The 23,708-nt window shown below is 42.9% G+C and overlaps 3 protein-coding genes across 3 annotated transcripts in view; 2 read left to right on the top strand and 1 right to left on the bottom strand.

Moving 5' to 3' along the window:
- The window catches only part of LOC146634667 (protein NLRC3-like), a 90,697-nt gene that overhangs the window by 40,521 nt on the left and 26,468 nt on the right, over positions 1–23,708 (top strand). The window lies entirely within an intron of this gene.
- Positions 1,662–2,270, top strand: LOC146634668 (stonustoxin subunit beta-like). The gene has a single exon (XM_085343471.1). It carries the CDS (start codon positions 1,662–1,664, stop codon positions 2,268–2,270), a length of 609 nt encoding a protein of 202 aa, XP_085199597.1.
- Positions 9,147–23,708, bottom strand: part of LOC146634664 (neuroligin-2-like) — a 107,669-nt gene continuing 93,107 nt past the window's right edge. Inside the window, exons 4-5 of the mRNA XM_085349932.1 lie at positions 10,281–10,537; positions 9,147–9,975 (exon numbers count right to left, since the gene is read on the bottom strand). Of these exons, the coding sequence (XP_085206058.1) occupies positions 9,147–9,975; positions 10,281–10,537 (1,086 nt within the window). The remainder of the gene's footprint in view (positions 9,976–10,280; positions 10,538–23,708) is intronic.

The raw sequence follows: 23,708 nt of genomic DNA, 5'->3' as shown, positions 1-23,708 counted from the left end.
ATTGTCTCAGCTGCAGACAGACTATGATATTAATATTATTAGTTATTAATATTATTAGTTATAAAGGACACCTTCCTGCCTTTAGTCTTATTCATGATGATTATTAGTCGTCTTCTAATGTCCACAAGTCTGTATGATGTGTTTCATAGTTTCTAACAAGCCTTTTAAACTTAAGTTACTGCATTGCTGAAACACCAACATCTGCTTATTGAACAAAACAAAAACAACCAAAAGACCACACATCTGATTTCATTTTTATTTTAATAGACTTCCAAAGATTATACCAGATAACTGGCCTCAGAATATAATTGAATAAACATTTTTGAAAACAATAACCTAATCCTGTCTTGACAGGCTGAGCTCTTCAGTATCCACCAACAGCATCGTCATGCTGAGTCAGACGTTTCTGCTCCTGCTGGAAATACTCTTCCTCTTTCCACATTGTACCAAATGTTTTTAAATGTTAGTTTCAATTTAAAATTAAAGATTAAAAAAGTGTAACACATATAAACATCAGATAATTAAGACAAGCGAATGGTTCAGTTCCACATGTGCTCCGCTGACACATTAAACTTCAGTAAAATGATGCAGTTATGAAACAACTTTAATCTAAAACAAACTGATTTGCTCAGGAGCAAAAACAGTGAAGTCAGTGACTGTAAGTGAGTGAGCTGTGCTGGTGACTGGATATCAGATTTCCAGTCATTAGAGCAGATAAGTGGCAGAACTATATTACTGATTTAATTTAAATGCAAATAGCCCAAATCCTGATTAAAGCATCAGGTTCACTTATAAAGTATTCTGTAGTTATCTTAGTGTCCATCGCCCTTCCCAACATGGGAATAAAGCAGCTGTGAGAGAATTAAACATGAATGAATCAATGGTACGGAAGTGGAGGAAGTAAGAAGAATGAGCTGAGTAAAGTTTGACTCATGCGACATTTTTGTTTCGCTTAATGCGCCTTATAATCCAGTGAGCCTCATGGTCTGTAAAATATGGTGCATTTGCAAATTATGTGCACAATATTGGAACTAAACTATTTTATATTGACAAACAGCGGCCCGCATTAAACTGTGACTGTCACCAGGTAATGTGGGCGTGTTTGCTGAATAAGCAGCAGGTGTTAAACAGCTGACAGGTGAACAGGATGCATGCAGGTAAACTCGAGGGCCCTTCGAGCTGATCGGTGGTGTCGTGAGGAGAATTTCAGCTCATTATTCATGTTACAGAAACACAGAGGTACGAGACCAGGCAGAAGACTTTCTGATTATTTGTTTTTAGTTAAAATAATTCCATTGTTGTCTAGTGATGGTGTGGTAAAGCTCTGTGAATGTGTCCAATTTTTCCGGCTTTGTTGCTTCACCCAAAGGCAGATCACACAAAGTTTAACTGCTTATTATGAAGAACTGACATCTGCTGGTCATTTAATGTTCAGCAGCACTGCTGTGAGAATACCTGTAGGACACATACCAGTGGATATGTGAGCACATGCACAGCTGCAGGGCTAGAAGGGCCCAAATGAATTAAATAAATAGATTCTTAAATAATTAATTAAATGTGTTATTAATTGATTAATTACATTTATTTAAAAATCATTAAATTTTTAATTAATTTATTGTAAATGTTGGAAATGAAATTATTTGGCATTAAATCAATGATGTATGTATTTAATAAGTATTTTGAACTTAGATTCCTGTCAACTCACAATCGACACAAACACAGTGAACACAAAGCTCCAACTGTCTGACAACAACAGGAAGGTGACACATGTGGAGGAGCTTCAGTCACATCCTGATCATCCAGACAGATTTGATGTTTGTGAACAGCTGCTGTGTAGAGATGGTCTGACTGGTCGCTGTTACTGGGAGGTCGAGTGGACGAGGAGGGCTCGGATATCAGTGAGTTACAGAGGAATCAAAAGGAAAGGAAGGAGTGATGAGTGTGTGTTTGGTGGAAATGATCAGTCCTGGAGTCTTTGCTGCTCTGATCATTATTCCTCTGTGTGGCACAATAACAGAGAAACACCCATCTCCTCCTCCTCCTCCTCCTCTGTCTCTAACAGAGTAGCAGTGTATGTGGACTGTCCTGCTGGCACTCTGTCCTTCTACAGAGTCTCCTCTGACTCTCTGATCCACCTCCACACCTTCCACACCACATTCACTGAACCTCTTTATCCTGGATTTGGGTTCTGGGATCCATCGACTGGTTTCATGAAGGGTATTTCAGACTTTTTTGGCACACTTAGGTATGAATTGACTCTTTGTAGTTAGTCTTACCTGTTAGAGAAACAGTTCAGTCTGTTCATGTCTGTGTCTTTCACTCAGAAACACGTGATGAGATTCATGGATTCAGTCAGTTGATGTTTTAAACTAAATGATTCACAAATTATTATTCAACACAAGTTTGGTGAGCAGCAGGGCTCATCCTGCTTTTTGTTTTTGTGCATTATAATGATGAAATAACTTTGTCATGTCTGTGGTGGCCTTTGGAGAATTAAACCATCCTTTAGAAACTAGATATAAATGTCATATTTTCCAACATTGATATTTTTCTGTGTTTCAGACGACAATGAAAAGATAAAGAACAGTCTGTAAATCACAAGTTATCAATTCAAATGATTATTAAAGCCACAAGAGAAGCTTCCTGTTATTTGTACCACTCACCTGGTCATGTGATCCAGCTGTGCAGCCAATCATAACTGCCATCACTTTCTACTTTGATATTTCCATGGTGAATGGACTGATTCTTGTTTAACACGTTCATACTCTGATGGATGCATCGGAGAGGGTTAGTGTCTTGCTCAAGGATACTTTGTGTGCCAGCTGGAGCAGTCAGGGATTGAACCACCAACCTTCTGATCATTAGACCTTCTGAGATGCCTTGCTCTGTCTCCTGAGCTACAGCCATCATCAAAGCTCTTTCTTAAATCCTCTCTGAGAGGAGCTCAAACACGAGGAAGAGACGAAAGTGAGGGAAGAGAGTGAACTCATTAGTAAAATGAAAAACAGCCAGCGTTGATGTTTAAGACAAGTGAGGTAACAGAAACACTATATATAGCAGCGGTCACCATGGCAACATCAATGTCGGTTGCTACGTATTGTACTGATCCTGATCTGTGAGCCTCATATCAGGATATGCTGTTGTTTGTATTTGTTTGCATTGTTACCATTTTTGTGTCTTTTTTAACAAACTACTTTTATCTTGCCATCGTTTGTCAGAGAGTCAAACTACATTTGGTTCATCTTTCTACAATAAAAACATTTCTTCATCTTAATTATTGTATGTGCAGAGTTGTAGTTACTCACAGTGACCACTGGAGGCGTGTGATCCTGATAGTTTCCCTGGAACCGTCCAGTTCATCCACATTAATGAAGCTGTTGGTGATTAACGCTCATCTGTACAACTTTAACAACAATATCAAACATTTAATCGCTCTGCAAACAGCTTGTCTGATGTATAAACTGTGTCTTAAAGGATCAAAGTAAATGTCACATTGAAAGCAGATTTCACTGTAATGTCCTCTGTTTGAAATATTCCAAATATAATCTGGCTTGGTAATGATTTACTCATATATTGTCCACGCAGACTAAAGCAGTAGGAGATGAGATGAAAACAATTAGAAGAATCTTTACTCTTTAATGTCACAAATTCCTCTTTGTATGTAACATAACAACATACATGATACAGCTGCAGCAACTGAGGCGAGGAGAGAGGCAGCAACAAGAAAACTGGAAGAAGGAGACCAACAACACCACCTGTGGAAATCTTTCCCCAATCAAGCGTCATCATATCAGCATTTCATCAAAAGCACACATGCTCCGACCTGACAATGCAGAGCTGTGGCAAAATCATTGAAATCATTTATGAAACAAATGAGTGCATCAAAAATAAGAGTGGAGCTGCAATGAAAGAGAAGTGAACTTTCTTCAGTCAACACAAAGTTTTCCCTGACAGGTGACATTTAATTAAAGTGACTTTATCACCACACACACATTCAGAGGCAGTCTACAGGAGCAGAGCTGCAGCTATTCAGCAAATGTCTCCCTGCAATCCTCACTGCAACACCTACATGTGAAAATGAAACCACCTCTACTGTTCACACATGAAACGTCGTGTGAAGAACCAGTTTTCCTCACATCTCTGTTTTAGTAACTCTGAAGTCTGAACTTTGGATTTTTGCATCCTGTTTGTACTGATAACTGTCAGTGGATGATTTTGATCCCAAAGAAATCTTTAACACACATGTAGTGATGGGACGTGTTACTGAAACAATGGTTAGGAAACAGAAATCGCCTGAGAATCTGCTCATGTTTAAGATTTCTTCTTTGCAAACATTTTCTATGGCTGTTCCCAGTATGACCAGTGATACAAAGCATGGGAAATGGGGATTAGTTCATTCAGACAAATACACTTTTTAAAATGTAAAAATAAAGAAATGAATCAATAAAATAAAAAGTCAAAGAAATAAAAAATAAGGGTCTGAGGCGTCTGTCTCACTGTATCCATGGCAACAATTTACTTCCTGTTCCTTCATATCAGAACCACATCTTTGAAATCAAAACATTTAAGATTCAAATTCAATCACAGATGTGTTCAATTAGATATTAAATGAAGCAGTGCAATGTTTTATCCAAGTTTGAACTCTAAGTAGAAGATTTAAAAAAGCAACACACACACACACACACACACACACACACACACACACACACACACACACACACACAGTATGCAGACATGATTTAGCTGATGATAATATAACGACTGCACAGACCCGTGGGATGATTCATGTCCTTTTTCTTACTCTATGCAATGATGAACTTCTTGCTTCAGGACCTTCTTGATGAATTTGTTTTCTAATCCACAGTTTTCTACCTGATCTGTGTGTTTGAAGTAAAATGTGTTGCTTCAAATGTAAAAGTTAAACAGACAGAAAGCATCAACGTGGACTTCAATCAGTGTTTTGTGTTCATACAGGTCAGCTGTTGCACACAGAGGTCCTGGATTTACACTGTGCCCTGGTTCCTGTGTTTCTGTATGTAGTTTAGTCTAAAGTGGATCCTCCTCATGCACAGACTGAATTATCTGTTCAACAATCAGCATTTCTGATTCATGGATTTCATTTGTTTTTGCTAGTTTTGACTGAGATTTCAACATATCTGTGGTGGCATCTGTTCAGTGTTGTGGAAGTTTTACAGCACTAATCTCACTTCACTCTGTAACATAACAGTGAACAATATTACTATTAGAAAGATTATTAGAGAAGCCACAATCAGATGATCCCCTATGAGGTGTCCTTGGTTATAGTGTGAAGTCATCTGAGGGGAGAGAGAAAAAAGAAACACTTCAGTGTTAATGAAAATGTCATCAGTCTTCTTATGGGAAGAGACCTCCACCAGACCAAGACAGATAACCATCCAACACGTTCTCATCCCAAAACCTAACAGACCGATGCCATGTGACAAATCGATGCCATGTGACAAACCGATGCCATGTGACAAACCGATGCCATGTGACAAATCGATACCTTTCGGTCTCCCTCTCTCTCTCTTGTGCTCCTGCTCCTGCCAAAAGCAAAGCAAAGCATCCACCCTTTTCTTACCGGTGTCGTGAATTGTTTGTCAGCATCTACTCATCCTAACGTTGGTCCAGTCTTTGTCTCAGTGTCAAGTCAGTCAACACTTTAGTCCACATGGTCAGTCCAGTCACAGTCCAGTCACACACATCATGCACACACATTCACACTAGATCTTGCTGATAGTGGAGCCTCACGCACAAAGCATCAGAGTCTCCACCCTCATCAATATGAGCTCATTTATTTGTTCTTTCTTTTGTTTTTAGAAAAAGAGTTCTTTATGATCTTGGACTGGATTGACTCGCTGCAATCCTTTAGACAGGAACTCGCAGGTTCCCACAGGTGACCTTTTCCTCAGCCCATTGTAATCTGGAAAAGCTCACCTTATATTTGCTCTCACAACAATGTTTTACAGCGCTGTTAATTCAATCTTGCAGGCCTGCTTAGAACAAAGAAGGAGGAAAAGAGAGCTGATTATTAGCTCATCAGAGCACAAAACATCATCACCAAAGGGGGCGACACCTGACAGTTTTCTCTAAGTGCACTGTTACAGAAATAATGAGCCGCTCCTCGACATGTCCATGTTTAGTAAAACTCCCTCTATTGAAATAAGAAAACAAGCCAAAGCTAACTGACAGAATGAACCCATCACTAAAACAACAACCCCAAAAATCTTCATCACAGAAAAGTTTTGCTTACTAATTCAACAATATGTTGTGGGAATTAGAACTTTCCGGGTCATAAAGCTTTTGCCTGACTCTTGGCTTAACTAATACTGACATAGACTGAAATCAGACTTAAAGTCACTCCCTCTGTTCATTTAGGATAAATGTATCTATATCTGATTTAGGCTAAGTGCCTTTTGTTTAGATGAACTGCTGGACTTCCAGACCAGCAGGTTTAGGGAAGTCTTTATGGGGTTACACTCTGACCCCCCCCACCACACACACACACACACACACACACACACACACACACACACACACACACACACGCACGCACGCACAGGCAACGTACTCTTTGTTTGTATGTAGACGTCATATGTTAATGAACGTCATATGTATATTCATGTAACCTCAATAAAAGAGCAGTGTTACGGGGGAGCGGACGAGAGCAACTGGGGTGAAGCGAAGGAACGGCGTTTGTCCGGTTCTCTCCCATGCACGGGAAACATGAAGAACTTTGCCTACTCGTGTCTTGCTTTGCTATGTAATTAAATTGTCCTTAACGTTCCAACGAATAGGTTTATGCTACAAACCTATCACTGAGGTTAACTACACAACCCCTCGCCACCTCCTTATACACAGGAGTGAGTACAAAAGGGTTCGTACGGACGCATCAGCCGGCCGTCCTTCTGCTCGACACTGTTAGCTGAAAGATGATCGGATCATCCTCTGTCCTGTATTTAAGGCTGAGAGTCTTTGTCCAGTCTCTTTTCCACAGCTACTGTCCACAGCACTGATCCACCTGCAGCACAGCCCCACTCAGTTGTTTTATGATTTACTTTGTGCACGTTTCCCTTCCACTGAGCTTACAAAACCTCTGACAGGAGAAGTCAGGCATGTGTTTCCCCCACCTCCCCTTTTAGGCAGTAATAAAATAGAAAACAAACAATCAAACAGGCTAAAGCTAGAGCACAAGCAAAGACAGCACCGGTGACTAAGTTCTCCCATACTGGACGTACGCTACCACGTGGGCTCAAACAGCAGCACATCAGCTCAGTTTACATACTGTTGACATCTTCATCAGAGGATCAGCAGGGAGCGCTGCTGAGCTGCAGTGGTCTCCACCAGAGTGACGGAGCAGGAATCACAAACAGCACAAACCCACCGTGTTGTTTCCACCCTGTTCAGGAGATCTGAGCCCCCATCCCTTTTTTTCATGTTGCAGCTCTGCACTGCAGGCCCTGAACGCCTCCCGGTTACCCTCAGTGTGCTTAGAGTTTAATTTACAATCGACGAGCTCACAGATCATCTGCAGGCAGGTGAACGAACCCTTAATGTGAGGATAATAGCAGAGCTGAGCTGAGGTCAGAAATAGTCAGGAACGGTGTCGACACAGTGAAGTCAGCTGTTTGGGAATTTGTCTGATTATCAGTTTGGGGGGGTCGGTGTTAAATAACAAAGGCGGTGTAGGATGGAGAGAGGAGGAGGGAGGGAGCAGTGATGATATGAAGTCAGAATACACATGTGGCAGACATAAGGGGGTCAGACAGGAGCAGCATCAGTCTCTGCTCTGTTTTGTTAATAACGTAGAAAAATAATTTTGTACAATCAAGCTACATCGACGGACGCTTTACCTCACGTACCCTAAAATGAAAAAGTAGTGACAGTAAGATGGAGGCTGCACATGACACCATGACTGAGTTCACAGCTGTTGCTTTGATTCTAACGTTTAAGACTTTTGGCATCGACTCCGTTTTAATAAATGAGTGCTGGGAGGCGTCGTTTGACTTCAGGAGCTCCTGCGATGCTCCTGCGATGCTCCTGCGATGCTCCTGCGATGCTCCTGCGATGCTCCTGCGATGCTCCTGCGATGCTCTTACTCTGCGGGAGAAAACCTAAAACCAAAAGTAGCAAACATGGAGCGATATGACTCGTTTAGATTTTGGGAAACGTGCATCGACAGGTACAGTGTCCTTTTCCCCGCGTCTTTAAAAATAATTCATGCATAGATCCCCCACTGAGAAAACCCTTTTATATACTTTCTCCTTTGTACACATTTTATATAGAACTATATTTAATATCATTTCTCTATATCTATATTTTCAGAAAAATTCTTTCCACACAATAAAAAACAACAATTAAACAAATGCTTCAAACAAAACAACAAAAAGAGAGAAGATGGAAGAAAGAAAATCACGACTGAGGCCAGTTTGGCACTTTGTCATGAGAACATGACAGAACTCTGTTAGTTGACGGTAAATAGCGAAACTCTATTTTTCTTTCTTTTCTTCTCCCTCGATGAGAAATGAAACACAGCAGTACTTACTTGGCACCTAAAAATGCTGGTCGAATGAAAGATATCAGTGTTTTCATGGTTATATGTTTAGTGTACGCCTCCCCCTCCAGACTGCTCAGCAGATCGGGAATTTTTAGAGAAGAGCAGGAGGGAGGCGTGTCAAATGAGAGGAAGAGAGCAGTAATAAAACACGGATGTAGAAAAGAGAAGCATAATGTGCACATAACACACAGGAGATGGAAAAAGAGATGACGCCAGCGTAAAAAAGAGAAAACAGCGAGGAGCGAGAGAGCATTCGTCCCTTTGACAAATGTTGGAGGTCTTGAGCCTGGAAACAGCAGACCGTCTTTGAAAACAGTATCTTTGAAAGATCTGAGTCACCCACCCCAAACTGCTCATCTGCTGCTGGACACTTCAGTTGCACCTCCACATGCCACCAGTGGAGGGAGCTGCCAAGTTTTACAGCACATGACGCAGCAGGTGTAGTTGCTTTTGGAGAAAGAAGAGAATAAGAGGACAGAACGAAGGCCCACGTCTAGAGGCCTCCCTTCCAGAGCGGAAGCAGAGCCAGTGTTCCTGGTCCCTAGGTGGCGCTGTGTCGGGCCTGTCCCTACTATACCCTGGTGGTGGAGTGGGGGTGGGGCAGGGTGTTGTTGTGGCCGGTGGAGGGGAATGTGTTGAAGGCGTGAAGAGGCTGCATGCTGGTGATGGTGCTGGGGATCACGGTGATGGTGTATGGCGTCATCAGCGGCACGTTGTCGGGGGCGCGGCGCAGCGCCAGGGTGTAGTCGGGAGGGCAGGCGGGCCGCAGGATGTCGTGGGGTCGCAGGGGCTCCATGTCGTGGTGAGCGTCGTGCTCCCAGTCCTTCATCTGCAGGGACATGATCTCCTCCTCCTGGCTGTGAGCCAGGTCGTTGGCGGGGCCGCCCCGCTGAGGGGACAGCCGGTGCCGGCGCATCTCGTGCCGCTTGTCACGCTTGTAGTAAAGGGCGGCGAAGGCCAGGATGTTGAGGAAGAAGAGCGACGCTCCAACTGCAACTGTCACGCTCAGTTCAGTGGAGTAGTCGCGGGTGTCTCCGGGAAAGAGGTCCTGGGGCGGGCGCTCTGAGCCCTCGGGCTCAGGATCTGATGGGAAGGTAGGGTAAGGATGACGAGTGGTTCGAGGAACGTTGTTTCTGGGCCTCATGGTGCCGGGGTCACGGCCTGCGGGGGAGCGCGTAGTGGTGGGAAAGAGCACGTCGTGCAGGCTGTGAAGATGAGGGACTAATTCCAGCCAAAAGGCCACTTTGTTAGCTCTGTAGTTGTCTCTGACACGAGGTTTCAAACCGATGTGAAGGTACTGCTTGTCCTTCCAGTTGAACTTGGTCCAGATGACCTCCTCGAAGCGGTTGGGCTTGGTATGAATGAACTTGGTGTCCTGAGGGACGGGCAGGTTGGGGTCCCTGGTGGAGCATAAAGGTTAAACGTTTCAGTTCAAAGTTATATTCAGTCTCCATTATAAGTAACATGTGGCATCAATACACTGAATACAGACAGGAGGCCCATTCTCTGTGCAACCTTTAAACTATCTAAGACCAACCGGCTGCTCTGGGATCTGGATGCTTTTGGTGAACCAGTATGTTCAATTCTTCAAAGCCACACGGGAATTAAACTAGCAACCTAGATTCAAGTATTCAACATGACTAGAAGGCTGTCAGAGAACATACAGTAACGTGTACAGTTTACACTACTGTGACATGAGGCCTACCCAGTCTTTGCGAAGTTAGTCCAGTAAGTCATGACCACAGCGCTCAGCATCACATCGTTCTTGGAGAAGTTGCACGGGAACAGGTCCGTGGCACCGATCATCGGTACGCCGAACACGTAAGGTATCTCGTCTCCGTGCGCGGCGTCGGCCCACTCGGGCCGCGTCTCGGTTTGGCAGTGGTGGTAGAACGTGTAAAAGTAAACTGGGGACTGAAACTCAGCATGGAGTTTGGCAGTGGCCACAGCTGGTGCCACCCACTGGTGGTCCGTAAACAGGAAGTGAGTGAGAAATCTAGAGAGGAAAAAAAAGTCTTTCTGATAACAGAAGGAGTGACAGGCAGCAGAGAGGAAGCACGACTGCATTATCCAAACATGTCTGTACTGTGACTGTGGTCCGGCTGTGAGGGGTTCGCAGGCCGATCTGTCAGAAACACCGACACTGAGATTGGGAGCCCACTACCTGGGGGATGATAGCATTACTGCCCACAGAGCCTCAAAGGTTAAGGCGCAGACACGCCGTGATGTGGATGAGTGGCTCTCTTTAGCACGCTTGTCTTGTTTGATGCACTTCACTGGGCTCACATGTTACTGATTCCATTCTTTACTCGCATGTTTTAAACGCTTAAAGCACTTTCACAGCTTTTTATATTCTTTTGAAAATTCATGTGAACTCAAGCTGTCAGAATTGTAATGTAAGCTTTGATAATTGTCCACATTTGTCATTTTGACGATTATCCGTTTATTTTAATGAATACAGCAAACAGAAAAAAACGAACAAATCAACAAACGCGGCTCCTAATGAGACAAAACCTGATGATGCTGCAAAATGCAGTTAAGTGAGAGGAGGCTGTAAAATGGAATAACTGAAAAAGTGGCAGTGTACAGAGGTGGCGTCCTCAACCTCTGGGTAGCCGTAGAGGTTGTCAACAAAGTTGGAGATGGTGTAGTCGAACGCCGCAGCTGAGATGCCGTCGTTGTCCTCACTGTCGTCCACAAACTTCAGCCCCTCTCCCTGGTTCACTCCTATCAGGATGGCATAGTTTAGGAGCTCCCCCTGGTGGAGCAAATAAGGAAGAACATGCTGAGTGCTGGAACAGAGCCTGTGTGCATCACAAGTCTACAACAGGAAGTGCAGCTGAAGCACAGCTTTGTGAATTGGCAGCATTTCATTTCCCAGTAAACAAAATAAAGATTAGCTGTTGCCATGAAATTCCTACTATAAACTGTAAATACTGCAATATATGCAGGGTTCATACACATTTTTAGGGTCAAATTCAAGCACTTTTTAAGCACATTCAAGGTCAATTTTCAAGCTTTTCCAGCACATTACCAAAAAAGAAGCATGTTTCACTTTGCATCACCTCAGTAAGACCTTGTAAAAATTTAAACAAATCATCTGAGGTCGATTTAAATGTCTTTTGTTCCCCTTTTGTTAAAAGAGCAGCACACAAAAATACAGAAAAAGGAAACGGTTGCCTTACATGCATATAGTGTACAAACTCAAAAAAACACATTCCTCTTAAAAATTAAGATGTGCAAATGTGAACAAATCAACTTGTTAGAGATCTTCATCTCCACTGTAAATAAACAACAAGCCAGAAAACAAGAAAACTGCACCAAACACCACAAACACCAACAAATTAATGTCCTCTCATCAGACATTGAAGCTTCTTTCCTGTGTGACATAAAAAATAAGAGACAGATGTTTGTTTGTTTTTTTAACTAGTTAAGCACCCACGTTCAGTCATCCACCCATTCACGCACACATTCACACACTGGTGATGTAGCTACAGCCACCCTGGGGCGCCACCAGGCCCTCTGACCACCACCAGTAGGCAACGGGTGAAGTGTCTTGCCCAAGGACACAACGACCGAGACTGTCCAAGCCGGGGCTCGATTACAAGGCGAACTCCTAACTCTTGAGCCACGATCGCCCAGTGGGGACATGGGGACATTTCAATTTCCAGCAGGAAGCTCCCCCTTTTTGTTAAACCCTTTAGATCAGGGGTCGGCAACCTGCGGCTCTTTAGTCCTTATAGTGCGGCTCCGCGTGGTTTGTGAAAATAAATTAGCTGAAGTGTATTTTATTTATGTTAGTTCTTTTTTTAACTTGTAGTTCTAAATTGGAAGATTATTGTGATTTTGCAATATACAAATAAAATTATATTTTGTTATTTTTTCATCGCTCAAAATAAGCGTCACACTCGCGGAAGCCGGTGTACCCGGCGAAACGCCGTGCATTTATCGAGCCTTTCAACCCCAGATAGGCCAATTATGGCTCTTTGGCTCTTTGGGTCTTAAAGGTTGCTGACCCCTGCTTTAGATGAACAGAGTTTTTTAATTAAATACATATTCTTTAATAAATGTTCTCTTTTATAAAAAGTAGGATAATTAAAAAAACTTTTATTATACCTCTATTGAGTAGAAAAAAAACTCGTGTTTTCTGTCGTCTGTTATATAATATTAGTGATGTTTGTGACAATTAATTTCTTAATCGGCTGGACTAACCAATAGTCCACAACCAGGAAACACTGAAATTTTAAGTTAAGTTTGAAAACAGTTTAAAAAAAAAACACCCCATTCCAAAATGTCTTGTGACAATCTCATTGGCTTAGGGAGTGATGATGTCATAGATCTTAAGAATCTTAAGTCCTTTGATGTTTTTCCTTAAGTAGGGGTGAGAAACAGCAAGTTTTAGTTCGTTTCAGCAGCATCTGTGTTTGCAGCGTACAAAACGTTCACCACAAGCTCTTCAAAGTCATCGTATAGAAACTCCAACATGTTTCCAAGAAAAAAACAACCAATTCAAAAAGATTACGCCGCCTCTCCTTCCTGGCGTGCCCGGCCAATTTCCCCAAATGGCTCCTCATCCTTCCAAAGGGCGTTAGAGGAGAGTAGGAAGGAAAACTACCTTCTCCAGAAAAAAATGCAACAAATTGAAGAAGAGAAACTTCAACTGGAGGACAAGTGTAGACGAATGGAAGCCCAAAATAAAGAGCTGGAAGAAAGACAACAGCGCCAGCCGGACATAAAAATTATTAATGAGGGCTGGGGAATCAAGTTTGCTCAGACCCGAGAGCAGATTGTGCACCTCATTAAAGAAAACAGGCAAAAGAGTGCAGAACTAAAAGAAATGACCAACCAGCTCCAAGACAAGAAAACGATGACTGATAAGATACAACGGGATCTCCAATACATGGACCGAAAAAATCGGCTCCTCCAAAGACAGCTCCATGAAGCTGTGGAAGAAAAGAAAGAATTCCTCCAACAGAAGGAAGAGCAGGACAAAAAGCAACGAGACATGCAGCACGAACTGAAGAGCATGCAGGAAAAATACCGCATGCTGAGAGAAAGCCTGGATGAAACACTGCGCCAAAATAAAGACCTTCTTCAACAGAAAGAGCAACAGCAGGAAAGACTGAAAGAAGGAAAACGTATCGTCCAGGACTTTGAGTCTAAAAATCTAAAACTGCAAGAGTTTTGTAATCAGCTGGAGGACAAAGCAACTAAAGTGGAAGAAGAAAAGGACAAACTGGAGAAACGCTGCTCACAGATGCAGAGAAGGATCGATCAGATAGCGAGAAAAAACTACGAGCTCGTTAAGGGGATTTTGGTGGAATTCAATAACTTGAAGCGTGAAAACACTCAAATGCAGGCGCAAAAACAACAAGAAGACAAAATACATGAAGACCTGCAGCTCACGCTCCAAGAAATCCAGAAAAGAAACGAGCAGTTAGAAGACAAGCACAAAGAGGTCCAACAGAGAAATGCAGACATGCACAAGGACAAGCTGATACAGGAGGCAACATCCAAACAACTCAAAGACAAGCTTGAAGAACAACAAGCAACATTGGAAGAGGTGGAACAAAGATGTGAGAAACTTGAAGAACAAAACGCAGAAACCATCGATGAGCTGAGAAATCTCATCCTGGAGAAAAAAGCGCTCGTGGAAAAGTGCATGAAAAAAAAGAGAAAATGGTTCCACTTGTTCCGGAGGAGAGACGCTACTGCTTCCTCACCTGATGTAGCCTCGTCTTGCTCCACCTCTGTTAACCCCCCCAACCAGTCCCGGCCGTTGACTGTCCCCTCCTGAGCCTGGTTCTGCCGGAGGTTCCTGCCCGTTTAAAGGCAGTTTTTCCTCCCCACTGTCGCCAACTGCTTGCTCAGAGGGGATTGTTGGGCTTTTCTCTCCTCTGCCTTGTTTCTTCATTTACTTGTTTAACTTTTTTCAACTTATCTAAATAATAAACCAATTAAATTTATCCTTTGAGTATTTTTCATCTCATCTTTACAGAATCTTTCCAAAACATTTTCAAACATTCAGATCTGTCTTTTATTTTCTTCTTGAAGCCTCATAAATGGTGAACTAAAAACTAAAAAGTGTCATTTCATACACATTTTCAATTCACTTCAATCGCACAAATGCAGAAATAATTATTTGCAGTATCTTATTTATTATGAGAATGTCATGCCTGATCATTTGTACCTACACCACCAAAAATGGGGGCAAAAGGGAGGAGATCATGTTTAATCGGTTATAAGAAAAGGTCAGAAATATAAGTGCCGACATGAGCAGTGTCCACAGAAACCTCTGACTCTCAGCTCAAAGCTCATATAAACCATTTCTACAACCAGCAAACAAACAAAGACACCGAACAGTTAAAAGAGCAGTGACGTCACCACGAATCTGTGGTCAGGTAATATCCATGTTTTGATTGATGATTTTCTGGAGTTAAATGTGAACCGAAGCATATTTTGGGTGTTATATGCTATTAAATACTTTTTAATTTATTTAAAAGTATTTAATAGCATATAACACCCAAAACATGCTGGGTGTGGAAAGAAAAAAATCTGAATTTCCTCTGTTTGAGTCACAGTAACTTTGACATAGTAACATTTGCAGTAAGTCCTAAATGTTCACCTTTAAAATCCCTCCCTCTGTTCATTTTGCCCACATCATGTTTCAGTGGTTGGCCTCAGGTTCTTCAGCTTCCTGACAGTCTGAAGTCAGCTGACAGAGTTTCAAATTCAAATTCAAATTCAAATTCAAATTCAAATTTTATTTGTCACGTACACAGTCATACACAGTACGATATGTAGTGAAATGCTTGGACAACTGCTCGTGACCTAAAGAGAACAAAAAAGGAAAAGGCTATGAATAAGAAAGGAAATAAATATGAAAAATTAAAAAGGGTAAATTTAACTAGGAAGGAGTAAAATATAAATTAAGGTTAAAAATGAAATAACTGTACAACACAAATTAGAATGAAGGGTAAATTTAACTGGGAAAGAATAAGATAAAATATATAAATTAAAGTTGAAAATAAAATAACTGTACAACAAAATACACAATATAGAACTATATAAGAATGTATGAAGAAATCTAAATCTAAATAAATATATACACAATAACAGCAGCTGTACAAGTATTAACCGGAAATGAAGAATATAGTGACCAGTGTTGTGCAAAACCAAAGTCCAGAAAGTCCAGTGTGTGTGTAAGAACTGTATGTGTGGGTCAGTACTGTGTGGTGGTGTGATTGAGAGACCGTATCGCCTGCGGGAAGAAGCTCCTCCTCAGTCTCTCTGTGTTGGTCTTCAGGGAGCGGAATCGCTTTCCTGACCTCAGCAGAGAGAACAGTCTGTTGTTGGGATGGCTGAGGTCCTTCACGATCTTCCTGGCCTTGGTCCAGCACCGCCTGCTGTAGATTGAGTGCAGGTCAGGGAGCTCGGAGCGGATGGTGCGCTCAGCTGACCGCACAACCCTCTGTAGAGCTCGTCTGTCCTGCATGGTGCTGTTCCCGAACCAGGTTAAGATGTTTCCCGCCAGGATGCTCTCTATGGTGCACGAGTAAAAGTTCCTGAGCACCTTGGAGGGCAGTTGGAAGTCTCTCAAGCGTCTGAGGTGGTAGAGACGCTGTCGGGCCTTTTTCACCACGGTGTTGATGTGACAGGACCATGACAGGTCCTGCGTGATGTGAACTCCGAGGTATTTGAAGCTGTCCACTCTCTCCACTGGGCACTCGTTGATGACGGGGGTCACCTGCTTTCACCTGCTTTCACCTGTTTCACCTGCTAAATACACAGAAAATCTTGTTAAAGCCGCACAGTTTGCCCAACAGTAATATTCCCATTAAGCCCTTTCTAAACACTTTATAACAATGTGTCATCACTAAATTATAAACTTCTTCTCCAGATCTGCACGACTGCACTTAGTCACAGACTTTATTTAATTGTCCTGCGGCTGCTATCATATATTTTACCAAACAGTTCTTCTCACACAGTCACAGATATATTTCTCTCAATGCAAACTTCACTCATGTCTCAGACAGGAAACTTGAGTTTTTCTTTTTTTCTGTCCCCACTCATTCAACTAATTTGCATATTGAGTCACATCTCGAGAAGTTGCCCTGACAACAGAAATGCATATTCAAAACATTGCTGCATAATTCAATTATTATTATTTTATTTTTATTTCTACAGTCGTCACTTCTTTTGCTCAATCAGCTGGAAACCACTTCTAATTCACTATTTTAAACCTGCTTTAAGCTTCTAATCCCTGGTTGGTCCTCCCAGTCTCTTTTTCCTTGTCACAAAAGTCGCTCTATTGTCCTGCAACTTCCTGAGTTATTTCTCAGCTTCAGCCTTTAAGTGTGTTAAATCTACACCATTCAGCATTTATGTCATGTATTCACATTCATGAGTGTAAGCATGTCTTCATTGCGTGTATGTTGTGTGTTCATATTAATATTGAGTGTAAGCTGGTCTTCGTTGCCTCGATGTGTTTTTATAATCAGATTTAATTCCTGCATCTTTGCGCTGAACTGTGGATTCAAACTGTCTCACTTCTGATTCTCTCCAAAAACAATTTCACATGTGACAATTTCTACATGTGTGTTTTCTATTTTTCTATTAATTTATGTATTATTAGTTCATTTATTTCTTTATCTCTCTTTCTTTTTTTATTTACCTTTCTGTTGTGATGCTCTGGATGTTTCTAAACCCACAAATTCAGCCTCAACGTTCAACCCAACTTTCCTATGCTGTCACTTTAACACGTCCAACCTTCACCTCTCACCGGTCCTCGTCCCCTCTTCTCTCAACTTCCTGTGTGGCCTCCCAAATCAAACACAGGCCCAAATCAGCTGTTTCTTCTTCTCTCTTCCTCTTTTCAGTCTTTTCTTGGCGCTTAACTCCCAGCATGGCAAATATGAACTCAGACAGTCCCATCCAGTGGTTTCACACAGTCATGTCACTGGTACACTTTCCAGCTTGTAATTCAGAGCGCATGTTTCCATCAACATACATGCTGCTGGACCCTTCAGTGTTTTAGGTCAGGTGCACTGTCTTTTTGCCTGCTGTTAATTCTTCAAGTCCACGGTGTTGTTCTGTCTGTCTTCTGTCTTCATCAGGAGATTAACTGTCCTTTAAGCTTCTTCTCAGGATAAGGACAGGATGAGAGGTGAAGCTGTGACATTTTAAACCAAAGCCTGTTTTCGTCCCAATTCTGTTAATCTATCATTTTTCTGCTGTATTCTTCCAGGAGGTTGAGCAAGTCCATGGGCACCTGTATTAACACACTAAGACATTTATTTCATATCATTTTCATTACTATTACTTTGCACTTTCATTCTCTAATTCCTCTGTTTTCATTTTGAAACGTCTCTCACAAGCTCACAAGCTATATTCAGACTTCCTGCTTCACTTCCTGCCAGACACACACTGCGATTGGTTTATAAAGGCCTCTCTTATTAAAATACATAAAACAATCTAATCAGAAAATAAGCACTAAGAATATATATTTATCTTGTAACATTGTTTAAGTTAATGAACAATTGTGTTGAAAACTAAGATTACAATATCAATCAAGATAATTATAATGATGGTTTTTGCTGTAATTAAACAGTCATGTGGAAATGTGGCAACCACAGAACTTTAGAGGCCTTTTGTTCAATTATGTGTGGACTGTTTCTTTAGTCTCATACACAAATTGTTCTCAGCGTCTATGAGACTGATGAAATATCCATGTGTGCTGAAAGAGACTGTGCTGGTCTGACCCCCTCAACCGAGGTATTGTGGGTAATGAAAGAGCAGATAGGTTGGCTAAAGCAGCTGTTAAAAAAGTAGACATAGATGTGCAGATACCATTGTTGAAATCTGAGGGAAAAGAATAGTTTGGACACAAAGTAAGAACTTCTGGAGAATGGCATGGGATAATGGAACAAAAGGGAGACATGGGGTACAAAACACAATAGAAGTTAAGAGGAGTAGTGGGTTAAATAGGCAGCAGGAGAATACAAACAGGTCACTGCTTTCTGAATGGTTCTCTTTTTATGATGGGGAAACATCCGACTGGGTTATGTGATGGTGTAATGCTATGGAGACGGTTGAACGTGTGGTTATTAGTTACAGGAAGTATAGAAGTCAAAGGAGAGTGTTGAGGGTGGGAACTGGTGGTGAAATAAAACTTACGTTTGAAAAAGTGGTTAATCAGTTAAGTCCTGATGAGGTGAAAGGAGTGGTTTTTCATTTTTGAGAAATACTGATGTCATCAAGAGGATCTGAGGATCTGGAAGAGAAGTAAGAGTAAAAGCCAGGAGATGGCAGTAGTGCAACATCTTTGGATGCAAGCTGCTGTTAAAAATGACAGAAGAAGAAGTTTGCTTGATCGTTCCTCAGCTCGTCTGTGTGAAGCTGAGTGTAAAGAGGCTCCTGCTGATAGAGAAACACTCTGACTGTTTCTGGATGGGCCTGGGTCCCCTTTCCCTGGTGGGTCGCGGAGTATGTGGGTGCCTACTGGGGTCAGCGGGGGAGCTGGCCCCAGGGAAGGGTTACCTGCCCCTCCCTTCCTTCCCTCCCCATCTCCAGCTGCCTCCCTCTTCCCGCTCCACCACAACCACCCACACATGCAGGGCCTTGGAGTAGGGGTATGTCACCAGGGTGCAGAGGAGGCTACCCCGCCCCCCCCCCCCCCTCTGTCCCCTTCTGGCTGCCTCTGCCTCAATTTTATCCCACAACTTAGACATTCACATTACTCACACCCTCATTGCACATACATATAGGATCTTGGGGGTGGGCACGATACACGGAGTCCAAGTTACCATCAGGGTGTACACCTCACCCCTGGCGTCGTTGCCCACCTCTCAATTTTAAATACACGTAGACATTGAGGGCTAGCAGGAGGGACTATGCGCTTACCTGCTGCTCTCTGGCAGGTAGCTCCATGCCCTCCTGGGTTTTAAATGCACCTTAGAACACACATGCATCAACACTACAATGAGCGGGTGGAGGGAGGTTTGGAGTCTTCTCTCACCCCCGTTCTCTGCGGCCTGCTGGAGCCGGGGGGGCTAGGAGGAGTTGGCCGTCCGACTGCGGTCTGGAGTGTGGGGCCTCCCTGCTGCTGCGGAGTCGGGGTGGTCTGCCTCTCCCCACTGCAGGGAAAAGGGTAACACCACCTGGGTCTGGGTGCAGTTCCCCCCTCCAGGGGCAAGGGTACCTAGACCTGGTTAGTAGAGTACGCTTGGGGAGTGTGATCGTGTGTACAGCGTCTCTTTATGTCTGTCTCCACGTCGGTTGAGTGTGGAGTAAGTGCATATGAGAGCATGAGGGTGGGAATGGATGTTTGTGTCTGTGTGTGCCTGTATGTCTGTGTCTATATGTCAGGTTGGGTATCAGACACCACCTCTCTGGGGACATCTCAGGCCCTCCAAGGTTTGGAGGCCTATCTCCCCCCACCACCACTTCCCCTGCCAGTGGCGGACCCCCTCAGGTGTCGGTGTGTTGGTAGTTCTTTGTGTCTGGGGGTGTCTGGGTACACACCGGCTCACTCCTTGGCGGCCGCTTATCGGGGCCTGGAGCCTGGGGCTCGCTCGGGCCACTTCGGAGGTGGGGTGCCCCCGGCCTCTCGGCCTGGGGCTCGGTCACTCAGGCACAGCTGGCTGCCGGCGGAGCTCACGGGCGCGTCACTGCAACTCCCCCTGGCTTCTGCTCCACGGCTGCTGAGTGACCCCTCATCTGGGACTCTCCTCAGCTCTTTCTGGGACAGTGGCGCGGCTGCCCCTCTGTTGGTCTTCCTTGGTCTCTTGTGTTCTGGGGGCCTCTGGATGTCTGGAGTTTTGATCTCCTCCATACCTGCTTCATGCCCTGGAGGACGGGGCTGTGGCTCCCCACACCCTCTAGCAGATCGTTACATGGAGAAACCTTTGGAATGCAAGCATGCTGATCCACACAGGTATGCACACAGGTGTACACACGGGTATTCACAGACGCGGACTACAGCTTTCTTGGCTGCTGCCTCAAAGCACATTGTGCGCTGTCTATCTTGCGTGCTGCACAATATCGTTTATTATTTAGTATCTACTGATATCTACTGCTAGCTAGTTTATTGTGATGGTGCTGGTTTTTTTTTATTATGTTGCTCTTTGTTGTTTGCTTTCTCTTCTGTTTTTTTTCTCCATACAGGTGACCCAGGAGTTTTGGGTTTTTTTTCTCTCTTCCCCCCCTTCTCACCGTCTCTTCTCCCTTTTGGTTTTCTTTCTCTCCCTCTCTTTCTTTCATTCTTTCTCCCTGTCCTATCCCCCAGTCATGTCTGTCCCGTTTGTAACAACTGAAAATAAAATAAATACATAATTATAATAAAGGTCAATCAAATGGACCAATATGGCAAGGCCATGATGATCCACTTGGTAAAATAAATCCGCTTGGCATCTTTCTTGGCCTTGAGACAACAATTCTGATGGCTAAAGATCCAAACGGGACACAAAAAAGAAAAAAAAATGACAGAAGAAGAAGTTTGCTTGATCGTCTGTGTGAAGCTGAGTGTAAAGAGGCTCCTGCTGTCAGAGAAACACTCTGACTGTTTCACAGAGTCAGACATGTTCAGACTGAATTTCAGTCAGAAACTCAGCATCACATTGATGAAGCTGCAGATTAATTGTGGTTAATTTGTGATTAATTTCTTTGCTGCCAGCTGAAATTTAAATGTAATTTAAAAGAAGGATTCAAGGTTATTGTGTTTTTGAACCCAAAGATATCACATGAACGTGTATGAATTGTATGATATGTCTCTTCTATTTTTCCATCCATCCGTTCGCTTCCACATCTCCTTTTCAGGGTCGTGGGCGGTGCTGGAGCTGTCATCTTCTTCTTCTATTTTACTATGATCATATTTTGATGTTGATTGTGATTGGTTTTATTTGTTTCTTCGGTGGTTGTAGTGTTTTAATATTTAGACTTTTTTCCATTATTGTAATTGTGTATAAAGTTTGATTTGAATGAAATTTACACTCAAATGCTTTCAGTGTTGCTGTGTTAAGTGTTTGCATGATTAACGTTTGTATGGAAGACTGGTGGGGGAGGCTGTTACATCTTGCAGGAGGTCTCCTCTCTCCAGGAACTCACTCTGCAGGTGGGGGAGATACAGGAGAGGTGGAGGAAGAACTCAGCCTGGGTGTCTATGTCTTGTGTTGTCTGGAGGATGAGTGGATTAACGGACTATAAAGCACCAACAACCGGTATGACGAACGCGGCCGTGACTCTGGCAGACGAGCTGAACACTTTCTATGCTCGCTTCGAGGCTGCAGCTAAGGACTCCAACAATGCTAGTGCTAGCGGCGCTAACGGCTGCAGACAGGAACATACTGCCAGCACCGGAAACGTGCTCGTCATCTCCGAACATGAAGTAAGGAGAGCCTTCAAAAGAGTGAACACCAGGAAAGCAGCAGGACCAGACGGCATCCCAGGTCGTATCCTCAGAGACTGCGCATACCAGCTAGCTCCTGTGTTCACTGAGATATTCAACATCTCTTTATCTCAGTAGGTCATCCCCACATGCTTCAAAGAGTCCATCATTGTTCCTGTCCCGAAGAAACCCCACCCTGCTTCTCTCAATGACTATCACCCTGTAGCCCTCACCTCAGTAGTGATGAAGTGCTTTGAACGCCTGGTGTAAAATTATGATATTATTTTATGCCATGTTATACCCCTAATTAAAGATTGTGAATTATTATGTAGTTTTAGTTTGCATTATTCTCCTGAATTAGAAGAAGCTGATAACTATTGCATTAGTTAAACTGATTTGCATTACATTAAATTGCTGACTTGTTGTGAATGAATGATATTGTTTTATGATGCATTATATTGCTGAGTTATAAGAAATACTGTTCGCAGAACGTTATTGTCTAATTTGTCTGAGTAGAAGAGAACAGAGCATGCTGGAGTTTTCTGCCCCATTTCAGCAGGAGCAGATAAACAGGGAGCCAAGGTCGTAGCTTAGGCGCTGTGTGAGAGAGAGCATGTGAATGTTTAGGCTTTTTATGATAAGGTGGAGGCACCAGAGGTTATAAAAGTTTGAGCAATGCTCCACCATTTTGAGATTTTGAGGCTGTCTGCATCAGTGTCCATCTCCCACGTGTGTGATCATTAAATCATCGTTTGACTCAACCCGGCCGGACCAGTGTTGTTATTGTGGTTTTTTCTCTTGTCTCCATCCCCAATATTTTGAACCTTAACAGCTTGGGGGCTCGTCCTGTGGTATTGGGGTGGAATTTAAAAGTTTGGACGGTCCGAGGTTGTCGAACGGACAGGCACGAGCCAGTGGTCTGATTTGAGTGGACAAAAGCCGGCTTATCTAAAGGTAAGGCACTACCTGTTGAATTATTTCCAAAATGTGCCAAATTGGATATGACTAAATTAAAGTCTACTCACTGAAATTACTGGTAGAGTGTCTGTTTTGATTTTGATGAGAATCACCGTGTGTTATGCAGTTAAAGTTGCTTAAGAATGTTTAATGAAGTTGAAGAAATATGAAACTGTTCTGGAGGTAACAGATATAATGTTGGGTTTGAGTCCCTGGATATTGAGCTGAAGGCTCAGGTAGTTTGGTAGGGAAATTAGGACAGAAACTGTTCTGGAGGAAACAGAGACTGGTTAATAGTTTTACAAATTAGGTCAGAAACTGTTCTGGAGGTAACAGATACTGTTTAATTGATATGTTAAAATTTGTCAAAATTGTTTAGGTGAAAATTGTTATAGGACGGCACTGGAAGATGCTAAGAAGCACATAGCCCGGAGGTTACGCTCCCTCCTGGCCGTGGACGCGCGGTCTTGACCTGTCGGCGAACAGGGGTAGTTCAGTTTGGCTTTAACTGTGGGGTACAGGGCATCCCGAAATAAGCTAGGAGTTAGAATCTCCTCACCGTTTAAATGGTGTGATGTGCTTTTTTGGACACAGTTAAATTGAGTTAGGGATTTTAGAAATCAGGCCATAGGCTGTTCTGGAGGAAACAGATACTGGTTAATTGATTACAAAAAAGTGAAGCTTTCTTCGGTTGGACCCGTTAACTTAAATTTGTTGAAATTTGTTAGGTGCTGAATCTGTCAGGCCTGTCAGTGATTGTAAATATAAGACGTCTTTGTAATATAAAATAGA

Source organism: Diplotaxodon limnothrissa, linkage group LG3, assembly GCF_057381915.1.
Source record: "Diplotaxodon limnothrissa isolate DT_005_m linkage group LG3, D_limnothrissa_male_GT1.1, whole genome shotgun sequence".
NCBI lineage: Eukaryota > Metazoa > Chordata > Actinopteri > Cichliformes > Cichlidae > Diplotaxodon > Diplotaxodon limnothrissa.
This window is presented reverse-complemented; position numbering and strand designations above follow the sequence as displayed.